General features: G+C 43.1%; 2 protein-coding genes across 4 annotated transcripts in view; one reads left to right on the forward strand and one right to left on the reverse strand.

Annotated features, from left to right (window-relative positions):
- The window catches only part of LOC147437706 (uncharacterized), a 154,128-nt gene that overhangs the window by 115,902 nt on the left and 24,706 nt on the right, over positions 1-13,520 (forward strand). The window lies entirely within an intron of this gene.
- Positions 5,871-13,520, reverse strand: part of LOC147437708 (transcription factor-like protein) — a 54,224-nt gene continuing 46,574 nt past the window's right edge. For all 3 annotated transcript variants that reach the window (XM_086487206.1, XM_086487205.1, XM_086487204.1), the window contains 2 exons: positions 6,774-6,848; positions 5,871-6,674 (listed from right to left, as the gene is read on the reverse strand). In XM_086487206.1, coding sequence (XP_086343332.1) covers positions 6,528-6,674; positions 6,774-6,848 — 222 coding nt within the window. In that variant the 3' untranslated portion in view covers positions 5,871-6,527. The remainder of the gene's footprint in view (positions 6,675-6,773; positions 6,849-13,520) is intronic.

Here is a 13,520-nt window from a genome sequence, read left to right on the forward strand (position 1 = left end):
AGGAAAAGAAAAATAAGGGTGTCGTGCTCTTCTCTTTGCTTCTGCCAAGGTTGTCCATTGTTTCCAACATGGATGTCTACGTCACACCCATCATTGAAGAGTTGGAGGAGCTATGAAAGGAAGTGCATGTCAAGGATCAATGCCTCACAAAGATTTCCATGATAAGGTATGAGGCATCCTTGTGTGGACCATGACTATTTTGGAGAGACAAATTTGATAATGCTCTTTCTATAGCTTGCTTGTTCACAAATGTGTGTGTATGGGACTCCCTATCACCCTTCATTCTACTTGATATAGCTTTATCCACAAATGTATGCCCCACTTGTGGCCCATATCTAGTGCAAAATAGGCCTAACCGTCTTTGCAAAATCAACTGCCCCAACCCAACATCCATCAATTTTTTCCATCCACATATTGCTCGTGTAAGTCTCCCTCCAACGCCGTTAATGGTAGAAAACACACGATGGAGGATTGGGAACCATGTGGAAAGAGTACTAGAGCCCCAACCAACCCCCTCAAGGGACCCTAAGAGGGATATCAAGGTATTTCTTATATTTGAGGCTTATAAGTTGGAGCTCCTTAAAATTCAATGTCGTTTGGATCCCATACATGTATTGAAGGAATTTTCTTGCCCACACTATGGGACCGCATCATTAGAGATAGGAGTCAAAAATCAAATCCTTACCAAGTAACCTTTCAAGTTTTACAACCATGGAGTAAAACAAAGAAAATACCTCCATTTGTTTACTCCATACTGCGATGGGCTACATGTGTTATTTTAGGGATGATCTCACAAAGATAGAGCAAGGTGGGAAAAATCCTCTAAGTGGCCTCAAACCGCATAATTGGAGCAAGATGCTACAAGTAAGGCTTCCTCTTTGAAGGTGCAAGGGATTTGTGTCTTAACATAATTCACTAAACATTTCATGTGTGGTGTAGTAAGTATGAGTGGATGTGGTACAAAGAGAGTAAGAAAAGTGGCCTTCAGGTTGGGAGAACTTGTGAAGTGCAAAACTCTACTCTTGTCTCATACATGTTGCTTTGAATAAGAAGTATTTGATGCCTTTGAGTGCTAATGAGTACCATTTCTTTGTGTACATATATTATCTCTAAGGCGATTGATGAGGATGCAATACTCATCATGCAAACCTTGAGTGTAAAGGTGATGTGTGTCCTTTAGGAAGCCTTACCATAGTCCATCCTTGTGAGTCAAGTTCATCACCTTCTCCATGTAGCTAGCTATTTGTGCATAGGGGCATACACAAAAGATGTTCTTTGCTAATAGATTTCTGAAGAGTTCCACATATTTAGTGTTGCTAAAACAAAATTCTAAGGCAAACATGGCCAATGGATGGATTGTCCAAGAGGATTTTGTGCATCTTTTTTAGTATCAAGCTTCAATGGATCCCAAAATTGTACACCCGGAGGAGGATTCTCATGTGACTTCACATGTGCCTAATGGAAGGGAGAAATTTTCATGATGGAGTGGTGTTTGACGACCAAGTGGATGAACTTGTGTATGATGGAGAAGCCATTACAAGATTTGGATTCATCGAAATGGAGGCAAGATCATGGCGGTAGGGGATCAACACGCATCCTTCGAGAGTTGGGAAGATTTTTCAACCTCATGATGGAACTAATACATGAGATATCTACAAACTCAGCAACCAAAGTTTTCCCACCACCCCCTTATGTGCATTTTTCAAGTTCTATTTTTGTCCTAATTCCTATATCTCCCAAGTTATGAAGCCAAGAGTTTTCCCACCACATGAACTGCAATTTGGCCCCCCTTTCAACGCAAGGTTATCCAAAATTTTTGATCCAAGTAGGAAATCAAAATAAATCTTTTGTCCACATACCAAAACTTCTTATGTGTAAACTTCATAGACAACATGTGTCGGGTATGTATGACATCTTATGGATGTAAGAAAATGTTAGATTCGTAATGGAAAAATCTATTCTCTTAGTTCATTCTTGGTCAAGAAAGTTCTTATTACATGCAAAGTATAGGTCCAAGTATAAGGTGAAAAAGAACTTCAAATGAATGTTGCCCCATTGTGAAGCGATTCAATTGCAGTTTTACTCTTATAAAACAACCATTGCCATTGACAACAAAGCAAAAGAGACTGCATAAGAATTAATCATTGTCTCTTTGAGATCTAAGATGTATATGCAGATCACATAAATCCATGTAGAACAAGTTGGGGTAAGCATACTTTATGTGTCATTCGAGAGAGAAAATGAGACTATAATCTCACTTGTACATCAATAATCAAACCTTTGCAGATGCATGAGGATGATAGCTTGATAGAGCATGTACTTAAGATGAACCTTTAAAACGCCACTCTTGACCACTGATGAGATCATACCTAAAAAGGAGATGGTAAGAAAGATTTTTGAATCTTTTCCTGATTCATATTCAACATTTTATGAGGTGTCTTGAATGCAATAAAATATAAGGGAATTATCTCAGTTGTTCTTGTGATGAATATATCAATGAGGTGATGCAAGAACTATTGTACTTTGATAGTGGTTTATCTTGTAGAATTACAAAATCATAAGCAATCATGTGTGTCATTGAGGGGTGCATCCATTGGAAAACCATGGATTGGTAATGTTTCTTATGTTATTAGAGACTTTGGGGATACATGTCTTACTTGTGTTGATGGTTTGCAAGTTGAAATTAGTGATGATATACTTTTTCCCAATCATAAAAAAGAATCTCTTATCAATCTTCGTGCTTGACTTTTGAGGTTAAGAATGGATCCTTTCATAATTATAGATCAACAAGAATGTAGTGTATTGTGGTCACTACTCTTTTATTGATAGGTTCTATGAAACATGAAATGTTTGATTGGGATCGTATAACATTTTTTCTCAAGTTGTTGATAAATATAGCACTCATGTGGGTTTCTTACATGAAGCATCACACACACACACACACACACACACACACACACACACTCAAAAGATTTCTTAATTAAATGTTAAGAAGAGATCCAAATGGAGTGAATGGGGGCTCGATAGATAGATAGTAAGGTGTATTGTCCACAAAGACAATCAAGAATTTCACAAAAACATTATGGTGTTGATTATTCTCCAATGCAAAGTGAGAGAAATTGACATCAATCTAATGACAAAATCAAGCTAGAAATAATTCCAAAAGCTCTTAGAAATCCGTGCTCTCCCAATTTATTCTTGTAGATTTTAAAAAACATCCCAAGGTATGACTCAATTGTTTAAAACTAGAATGATGAGGTGCTAGGGTCTATCCAATGGGAGGACTAGGGAGCGGATTATTGAGACCCTAAATGTACTAATGAAATTTAATCTATGCTAATCCCAATCAATTAATTAAGGAGGGTAGTGGCGCATTGGAAATCGCAAGAACTTGCCCACACTTAATCAACTAATTAAGAAAGTGAGGCATTTAAGCTAATAGAGCTACTTAACTAGGGCTCATTGGACTAGTAGCTACTATTTACTAATGGTGTTGATACCACATATTGGATTAAGATTGAGACATAAAGTTTTCATCCATAATTGAGAGATAACAAAGAAAGCATAACTTCGAGTATTCGAATGTGTGTACAAGAAGGCCTCTTATGTGGGAGAAGCCAAGCATCTAGGATTGACATCAGCAGATGATGGCAAGATTCATTACATCGTGTTGCAAGGGGAAAGTTTGACCCCTCTACACATGGCTACACATGGTGTGTCACATGACTCTATGCCACACAGGTTCCAAGAAGACTACATATGGGACTCTAGAAAAGTGCTCTAAGGTAGGGTTCTCCCAAGGGTTATAGGACATAGCCAATACCGCACATCTTATGCCAATGATTTACAAGATTGTGGCATAGATATTAGTGAGTCATATGAAAGAACATTCATACAATGGAATGCATTTTCCCACTATTTGAGCTTGGATTATGGTTAATTCATTGATAGAGATGTTCTCCCTAAGTAAGTTGACATAAAAAAACATTTTAACTCAATGCATTAATTCATAGTTGCTACCACGGCTACACTTAGTTTTGGTCAATGAGAGCATCTCTCAAGGTCCTCTTCCTTGCTATCTCTATAATGATTTAACACATTGATGTTCAATCAACCATTGATGCTTATCCACTGTTGTATATAGATTACCTTACACTTGATTTTCAATTACATGAGTAGAGATTACAAGCTTGGCATGCTCTATGATGGACTAGTAAGATAGCACAACCCAGTTCTGACATTTAGACTATCTTTAAGCTTGGTCAATCACTTCTACACAACGAGTGGAATTATATTGGAAGCTATGTATTCGGCACTTACCTATATGTGGAATCGATCATGATCCATGCATTCAAGTCTAATCATTGCTACACCAACTACTCGAACTTTGGGAAATCTTTTGGAAGACAAAGTAAGTATCATAAGAAAGCTTTGCAATTATTTAACAATGAAAAAGATTGTACTTGGACGCATTCTGGTGCACTCAATGATTAAAATCTACACTTTCAAGTGTTAGCCGTAAAGAACACTTTACTAGAGGATTTTGGAGCCCAAAAACAACCATCTCACACATACATACTCACTTGTGTATTACACGATGGCATTCTGCTTTTGGCCATTGGCATATCTCCTACAGGGAGGAAGCTCAAGGGGTCAATCGAGGGTTATCCCTATGCTTCTCATCTTGTTGATGAATGGGAAACAATGGATAAACAACTTTTCGTTTCATCCATGAAATGCCACTGCTCGCAACTCCTTATGTTAGAAAACTTTCGTTGGAGTATGGTTTTTAATAGATCTCGAGGCTTGGAAAGTCTATTTCTTTGCACTGCAAGGTGTTTGAATGAGAAATGATGTCAGAGATGCAAGTGGCCACTATCTTTGATCTCCACTGTCAGACATGAAATTTATGATCTAGATGAGCCCTTGCACCCACCAGTGTTTGTGCGGCTTCAAAGTATGGCTCGAAAGCTTATGTCCAATTCCAATTTATTTCCAAGTGGCAATAGTATGTAATGGTCTTTGGCATGGCATATGCAAAAATCTCCTACGCAGCAAAAGTGCCTGGCTAGAATTTGGCAAAACACCTTCCTCTAAAGGGGGGAGAGTTTTCCATTTAAATGCATTGTTGGAATGCTTCATTTCTTACTGCATTTGCCAGATGCTTGGTTTCAAATGGGCACTGTTGGTGGTATAGGCATTCGGCCTTTGCAAGACCCCTTCTGCCATTGTTACACTACACCTACAGATACCCTGCAAACATTGAACTGCTTCATGATTGTTTATGCATACCAACTCTAGCCATTTGGGCACCTCACCTGGAGATTTGCTGCCACCTCTACCCAATGTCTCTAACAAATGTTTGCGTCCACTCGTCTTCATTCTATTGTTCCTCACGTAGCTTTTGTTTTAAGTCAATTCTTGCAGTTTTAAACTTTGGTCATACATGTACGTACCAAACACAATACAAAGGCTCATGGTCATGATGATGTGTACAAACGCACGTCTATGCCAGTAAAAATCGTGTGCATATGTGCACCAACTCTACCCATTTGGGCACCTCACCTGGAGATTTCTGCCACCTCTACCCAATGTCTCTAACAAATGTTTGCATCCACTCGTCTGCATTCTATTGCTCCTCACCTAGCTTTTGTTTGAAGTCAATTCTGCAGTTTTATGCTTTGGTCATACCTGTACCAAACACTATACAAAGGCTCATGGTCATGATGATGTGTACAAACGCACGTCTATGCCAAAAAAAATCGTGTGCATATGTACATTACACGCATAGATGCGACGCCTTCAATGGATATTTATCGACCAAATGTGAGCAATCTTGACCACAACCCCAATATACCATCCACTCGATCTTTGGTTACACCATTCTTAAAATAGTCAAAACTGATTGCAAATAATTTGTCTCCTTCTGGTATGACCAACAAGTGTGTAAATTGTGATCCAGAAAGAGGAAAAGTTAAAACACAGTTATATGCTCAAAAAATTAGTGCTTAACATGAACTGACATCTTCAAAATGAAATCTATCCAGCTGGGTTAAGTGTGTCCCATAGCTCTAAATGAGACAACTTGCTTTGATACAGAGGATTAAGCGGGGATTCAATAGATGAAAACCTCCTTGTAAGTCGAGTGTAAAGCCCCTTTTAGGACTATAATATAGATAGAGGCCTTTCGTCAAGCCAAGGAATCTCTCACATTTCATTTCTTGGCGTTTAGTAATGTCTCTCACTTGGAAAATTTAAGTAAAACACCATTTCATGTTGTAGAAAACAATATGCAACAGATCTCAACCTGTTCCTCAAGAGAAGGAATATATAACCAAACCCTTCCATCTCACTTCGATCCTTGCATTTTGCTCGATATCGTCATTTTGGCAAGGGTGGGTAAGAAGCTCACAGGATGTAGAAGTTACAAGCACAGCCTTTGAGAGAGATTATCACGCACTGCAAAATCGATTTTGCGTAGTCTTGTGTGGAGACAATGTCGACATGAATCTGTAGGAAGATTACTGTCACTTTTTTTGAGAGCTTTGCTGTCTGATAAATGTACGGACCTCGTCATGCAGGTCAGCTTGAACAATAAGTCGTCTTTTGGAACTGTCCTGCCACACAAGCCCATTCCTGTCCCCAGCAAACGTGCACACTGACTCAAAAATTTCCTGCTCACAACAAGCAACAATCAACACTATGCATAGGTGGCCTATATACTCCACATTAAATTCAAGAGCCCCCACAATGATGTACACAAGCAAGCATACCATTGAGGGGAAATCGTCATAGTAACATGCTGGGACTAGCTTCACTCGATTGCTGTCAGTCTCCCATAATCTTATCTGCACGGATCTCTCTCTCTCTCTCTCTCTCTCTCTCTCTCTCTCTCTCTCTCTCTCTCTCGTAGTATCTTTGTTCTAGTTCTTTTGTACCCAGACATGGTATTAGATTCACCATTTTGTAATAGATTGGTCTCATGGGTCATTTTGGCCTTTTGAAGACGTTAATATAACAATTCATTTCATATCTCTCTCTCTCTCTCTCTCTCTCTCTCTCTCTCTCTCTCTCTCTCTCTCTCTCTCTCTCTCTGACTGATCTATTGTAGCTTTGTGGACTTCCGCAAAGCTTTCGACACGGTACCCAGAGCTAGACTGATGCGCAGATTACAGGAAATGGGAGTACCCACAGAACTCATTTGGGGGATCATGGCATTGTACAGATCAGTAGTAGGGCATGTACGCACCCCGGAGGGACTTTCTACACCGGTTCACTCCACTATTGGGGTGAAGCAGGGCTGCCCGCTCTCTCCTACTCTTTTCGGTATGTATGTGGATGAGCTTTCTGACTACGTTGACAGCGATGGGGATAAAGGTGCTCAGTTGGCAAGGACATGGATTCCACTTTTGTTATATGCTGATGACATAGTGTTGATCTCCGAATCCCCAGAGGGAATGCAACGTCAATTGGATGCTTTGCATACGTAAACGCCCACGAAAGTGGTTTGTCTGTCAACCTGGGTAAAACCAAGGTTATGGTGTTTAATACCACCCCACAGTGGATCAGGAGGTCAGCACCTACATTCACATACGGCCAGGAGACTGGAGTACACAGACGCTTACACTTACCTTGGAGTGGTTTTTAGCGGACCTGCATTCTCACTCAGAAGAGCAGCAGAGACCAGACTTACTAGAGCCCACGCAGCATTGGGTAGATTGGAGAGGATGTGTTCGCAGGTTCAGTTTCAGGAGCCCCGGACGAAGCTCTGGCTCTTTGACACCTTGGTGGCTTCAGCATTGCTCTATGGAACCGAGATATGGGGACCTTCACTGGATCACCACGGGAGGCCAGGTCGCTCAGATGGATGGGGGAACATGGAGAAACCTCTCGTCTCTATGATCTCGCGGCTCATTAGAGCCAAGGCATCAGTACCACGAGCCATTATCCGAGCAGAGCTAGCGGCCCCCTCACTTGTGGTGGAGGCGCTCACCAGATCAGTCTCCTTCATAAACCGCACATGGGAACTTCTAGAGACAGATATGCTCGCATAGCACTTGAATCCTCTCAACAGTTAGCCATACAAGGAGATACAACATGCTGGTATGGGGAGATGACATCATGGTTTCAGGCACATGGGTTCAGCATAGACAGGCTGCCACCATTCCATTACTCATTGGATGCACCATCTCTCACTCTTACACAGTCAGAGATCACCAAGCTCATCCGCCAAGACCTAACCTAGCTAGACACCAGGAGGACATGGATACAACCAACACAGGAATTGGGCATGAAGATGGCTTTCTACAGAGACCACCTTCTCCAGCTTACGGAAGATGGTTTTGTGGCGAGACCCAGATACATGGATACCCACTTGTCTCATGGGATACGTTGTGCTATTGGCCAGTTACGCACATCTTCTCACCAGTTGCGGATTGAGACTGGGAGATACAGCGGAGTACCAACAGAGGACAGGACATGCCCCTTGTGTAACATGGAACCTGAGACAGAGCTACACTATACATGCTGCTGCCCCGTCTACTACGAGATACGAGGCCGCTTCCATTGCTTGTTCAGAGAGGGTTTTGGACCACTCTCAAGAGTCATGGGATACGAAGATCAGAGATGTCTGAGTTTGTTCTTGCTTGAGCTGCGCAGACACAGAGATAGCCTGATGAATGGCGAGGCTAGCCAATCTCAAAGACGGATCGCAGACTTCTTCAAAGCAGACACGGGATAGCGCAAGAGCCACTCCCACAGCAGAGCTCCCCCTCGTCTCACACCAGAGGCACACTGATTGACCGAGCGATTGAACTGGGGAAATCCAGGCGCCTGCAGGACTGCGAAGAACTACACAGCATCGACGGAGGATACGACAGAAAATTCGGAGCACGCTAGCCAGGCATGCATGACGCCCGGTCAGACTACTAACCATGGAGGAAATTGATGAGATTCGCGAACGACCGATGCTAGATCTCTTGTGATTCAGCTATCCCAACAAGCCGCCCATTTTTTGCTTAGTTTTTTTGCTTGGCTCACATCGACCAACTTAGGACCCCATAGTATATATCTTTGTTTTGTACTCTTGTTAGGTTATTTTGTTACTCTGACTTTGTATCAGATCCACCACTTTGTAACTTTCGGGTCTCATAGGTCATTATGGCCTTTTGAAGACGTTAATATAACATTTCATTTCTCTCTCTCTCTCTCTCGCTCTCTCTCTCTCTCTCTCTCTCTCTCTCTCTCTACACCCTCATGCTGGTCTGCTCTTGTGACAGCGCGCCCCACCCTCAGCCCCCCCCCCCCCCCCCCCCCCCCTCTCTCTCTCTCTCTCTCTCTCTCTCTCTCTCTCTCTCTCTCTCTCTCTCTCTCTCTACACCCTCACGCTGGTCTGCTCTTGTGACAACGCGCCCCACCCTCAGCCCCCCCCCTTGTTGCGCCAGCCACACCCACCCCTCCCCCTGCCGGCCAGCCAGCCCATCCCGCCCCCCACCCCACCCCATCCCTCTCCCCCCTGACCTGTCACGCCAGCACACACATCCCCCCGCCCCCGAAGGAGCATCTCTGAGCTTTCAGAACCTGCAGAAGATTTTCAATTTTCAGTTTTCAGAATCCGAATCTGTTCATCTGCAGAATTTCAGACCTGCAGGAACCAGAAAATTCAAACCTGCAGAAATCAGAATCAGACCTGCAGGAATCAGGGGGGAAAAATTTTCAAAATTTTAAAATTCTAAATTCTAAATTTACAAAAAATTCAGGAAAACAGCAAGCAAATTACAGATTACAGAAAGAATTTGAAATTGCAAAAATTGGCAGAATTCTGAAATTGCAGAAGTCTTCATATTTTTCTGTGGTTTTCTATGGTATGTATGCACATATGAGGGTGTCCATGTATGCATAACTGAGGATGTCCATGTATGCATAACTGAGGACAGCTACATATGCATAATCAGAGGCCAACTTTGTATGCATAACTCGAATACAAATGGAGGTCATAAGCGCTTCACTAGCTTGCAAGCCCCATACAAAGGCAACCTTCATGCATACAAACAAGCGGATAACACAAATGGAAAGGGAGATGAAAGAATGGAAAGCGGATACGGAAGGATGGTGGAAAGAGAAGGCCAACCTTCTTCAAATGTTCCTCAACGAGGGCGCGCAATGGAAGGAGAAAGAAGACCTGCAGGCAGAGCTACAAGCACTTAAAGCGGATTCACAAGCACTCAGAGAAGAGGTCTCGGCCCTCAAGCGAGAGTTGGTTGATAGAGCAAGCAGTGAACTAGAGGAAGGGGAATTCCAGCCCTCCGTGATAGAGGAAATCAAGGTCATCAAGGAGCAGGTATGGATGATCAAAGAGGAGGAGAAACAGAATGTGGTAAAGACGTCTTCGTGGATGGATGTGATCACGAAGACACAGAAGAAGGCGGATGAGGCCGAGAAATGGATAGAAGTCGCTAAGAAAGGGAAAGGGAAAGAAATCACATCTGTCCCCAATCCTACAATCATCAACGTGACTCTAGAAGAAGAGCAGCGAAGGAAAACTAGAGCTTTGCACATAGGAGTAACCGGTCTAAAATACCGAGATGATGTGGAAGGGGAAGTCAAAAGAACTTCTTCACATGATGGGTAGTGAGGCTACTCATACAAAGGCATGGAGGTTAAGAAGGACTTCTTGAAGAGGCGTCCTACACTAAAGAATATTCCTTGGAGATGACCTCACTCTCACACAGCTTGCGCATATGAGAGAGGTAATGCCAAAGATTCAAGCGGCAAGGGAGAAGGGAAAGACGGCCTTCTACAAAGATGGTCGGGTGGTGATTGTCGAGCGGCGCTCCACATGACGGTGTGAGACCTATGGGACCACACTCAAAGTTGCCACCTGGAATTGTAATGGATCTATGCGCCTTGATGTGGGTGCTTTTGAGGATAGTTTTACAGGAAGAGACATCCTCTTCTACTCGGAGACACATTAGGACCCTCGGCAGTCTATGCCTCACATTAGTGGATACAGATGGGAGACAGCTTGTAGAAAGGAGACATGTTCAGAGCACAGAGGGCGGGGCTCAAGAGGAGTGGCAGTGTTATTCAGGGAGGAGTTGCATCCATTGATACATATAGCCTGCAGGGATGAGCAAGCTAGGTACATGTGGGTGAGATTGAGAGCACAGACATGCAGATATCTTTACATCGCTATTTTCTACTTCCCCCCGAGTACGTCAGTACATGCACCACCCAGAGAATAGTCCCCCGTTTCTATTTTGGATGATGACATATGGGAGCTCTCTAGAGATGGTGACATCATCATTCTAGGGGACTTCAATGCTAGGACTGCCCATTATCAGACAGTATTTTATGATACTTCAGAGGAAATGCTGAAAGAGCTAGATGTTGCAGAGACGGGCCTATCCAAACTATCACAGGATGGGACATATGCTGAGTATGGAAGACACTTGATAGACATGGGGACTGCACATGGATTAGCCATCTTGAATGGCCTACAAAGATTTCCCGCTACGGGGGGTTTTACATGCTTTCCACATAGACATGGAGCCAGCACAGTGGATTATGTCATGACACAGCCGAGCCTCATCTCTAGTATCCAAGATCTCACAGTTGGACCGAGACCTATTAGTGTGGCAGTGGATCATGCTCTTGTGTCGTTGACCATCTCTTTCCAATTTAGTGTAGCACACAGGCTGCGGGCAGCAGCCCCTACTACTCGCTACACCTTCACGCGGGAGACGGACTCTGTATACATAGATGGGGTAATTGAAATAGTACCGCCCTCTACGTTGTACAGGCCGGTTATGGCCACCACTGCAAAGCTCAGCTCATACTCACACCCGCGATACTCTTATTGACCGAGCATTGGAGCTAGGGAGATCGACAAGCCCACAATTGAGGAGAGGAGCCTCACAACACACAACATGGACGAAGACTACAGCAAAGGATTCGAGCCATACTATCTCGACATCCAGAGTACAAATGAGGATGGATTCATCATGCATTATAATAGCCTCTTGTATTGGGCACCCATTGTATCACTGGTCACACATACCCAACACAATTCCAGCTAGTAGCACTTCTAGATTCATATTTAGAATCTCTTTTTTTGTACCCAGACATGGTATCAGATTGAACAAAAATTCAGTAGATGGGCAGAGAATGAGGGCATAAGGGCAACAGGACAAGCTGGATTCAGGAGGGGTTATTCCACTTTAGATCATATTGTATGCAGATGATATTGTATTGATAGCAGAATCACCAGATGGAATGCAGAGGCAGCTAGATGCATTACATAAATTCGCGGAGGACAGTGGACTGTCGGTAAACTTGGGTAAAACCAAAGTTATGGTGTTTAATACCACACCGCAGTGGGTTAGGAGATCGGTGCCTACATTTGCATATGGCCAGGATATAGTAGAGTACACAGATGCATACACATACCTTGGTGTGGTATTTGCAGGACCGAAGTTTACTCTTAAGAAAGCAGCGGAGGCTAGATTGTCCAGAGCCTCTGCGGCCTTGGGAGGGTTGGAGAGGATGTGTTCACAAGTGCAGTTTCAGGAACCACGAACAAAACTTTGGCTCTTTGATACTGTGGTGGCTTTGGCTATGCTTTATGGGGTCCAGATTTGGGGACCATCTGTGGATCAGGATAATTGGAAGTCAATGGAGAGACCTTTGGTATCTATGATTTCCCGAATGATTAGAGCCAAGGCCTCCGTACCACACGCGATTACCCGAGAGGAACTAGCTGCCCCTCCAATAGAAATTGAAGCTCTTACCAGATCATTGTCCTTTATACATGGTTTGTGGGATACAAATAACTACCGATATATTAGACTCGCCCTCGAATCCTCTCGACAATTAGCAATGAAAGGGGATACATCATGCTGGTATGCCAACTGTCCTCGTGGTTTCAGAGACAGGTTCAGTATGGAAAGATTACCCCCCTTCCAATACTCTCTTGAGGCTCCATCACTGGCAATTACAAAAACGGAGATTAATAAAATCATCCGTCAGGATCTTATTTAGTTGGATACTAAGAGGACATGGGTAGACCCTACACAAGAATTGGGCACGAAGATGGCCGACTACAAAGAAAACTTCCTACAGCTATCTGAAGATGGATTTGTGATTCGCCCGAGCTACATGGATACCCACCTATCTCATGGTTTGAGATGTGCTATTGGTCAGATTCGTACATCCTCACACCAGCTGGAAATTGAATTTGGCAGATTTAGGGGAATCCCACCTGAGAGCAGAATTTGCAAGTTATGCGGAATGGAGTCGGAGACAGAATTACACTACATATGCCATTGCACCGTATACTATGAGTTACGTGGGCGTTTCCATTGCCTATTTAAAGAAGGCTTTGGACCTCTAGATAGAGTCATGCAATACCAAGATCAAAGATGCTTAGGCTTGTACCTACTAGAACTACATTGGCACAGGGATAATCTAATGAGAAGACAAAGAGCACTACAGCCTGAGAGGCAGATCACAAATTTCTTCGG

This window comes from Adiantum capillus-veneris, chromosome 17, assembly GCF_014529385.1.
Source record: "Adiantum capillus-veneris isolate H3 chromosome 17, ASM1452938v2, whole genome shotgun sequence".
NCBI lineage: Eukaryota > Viridiplantae > Streptophyta > Polypodiopsida > Polypodiales > Pteridaceae > Adiantum > Adiantum capillus-veneris.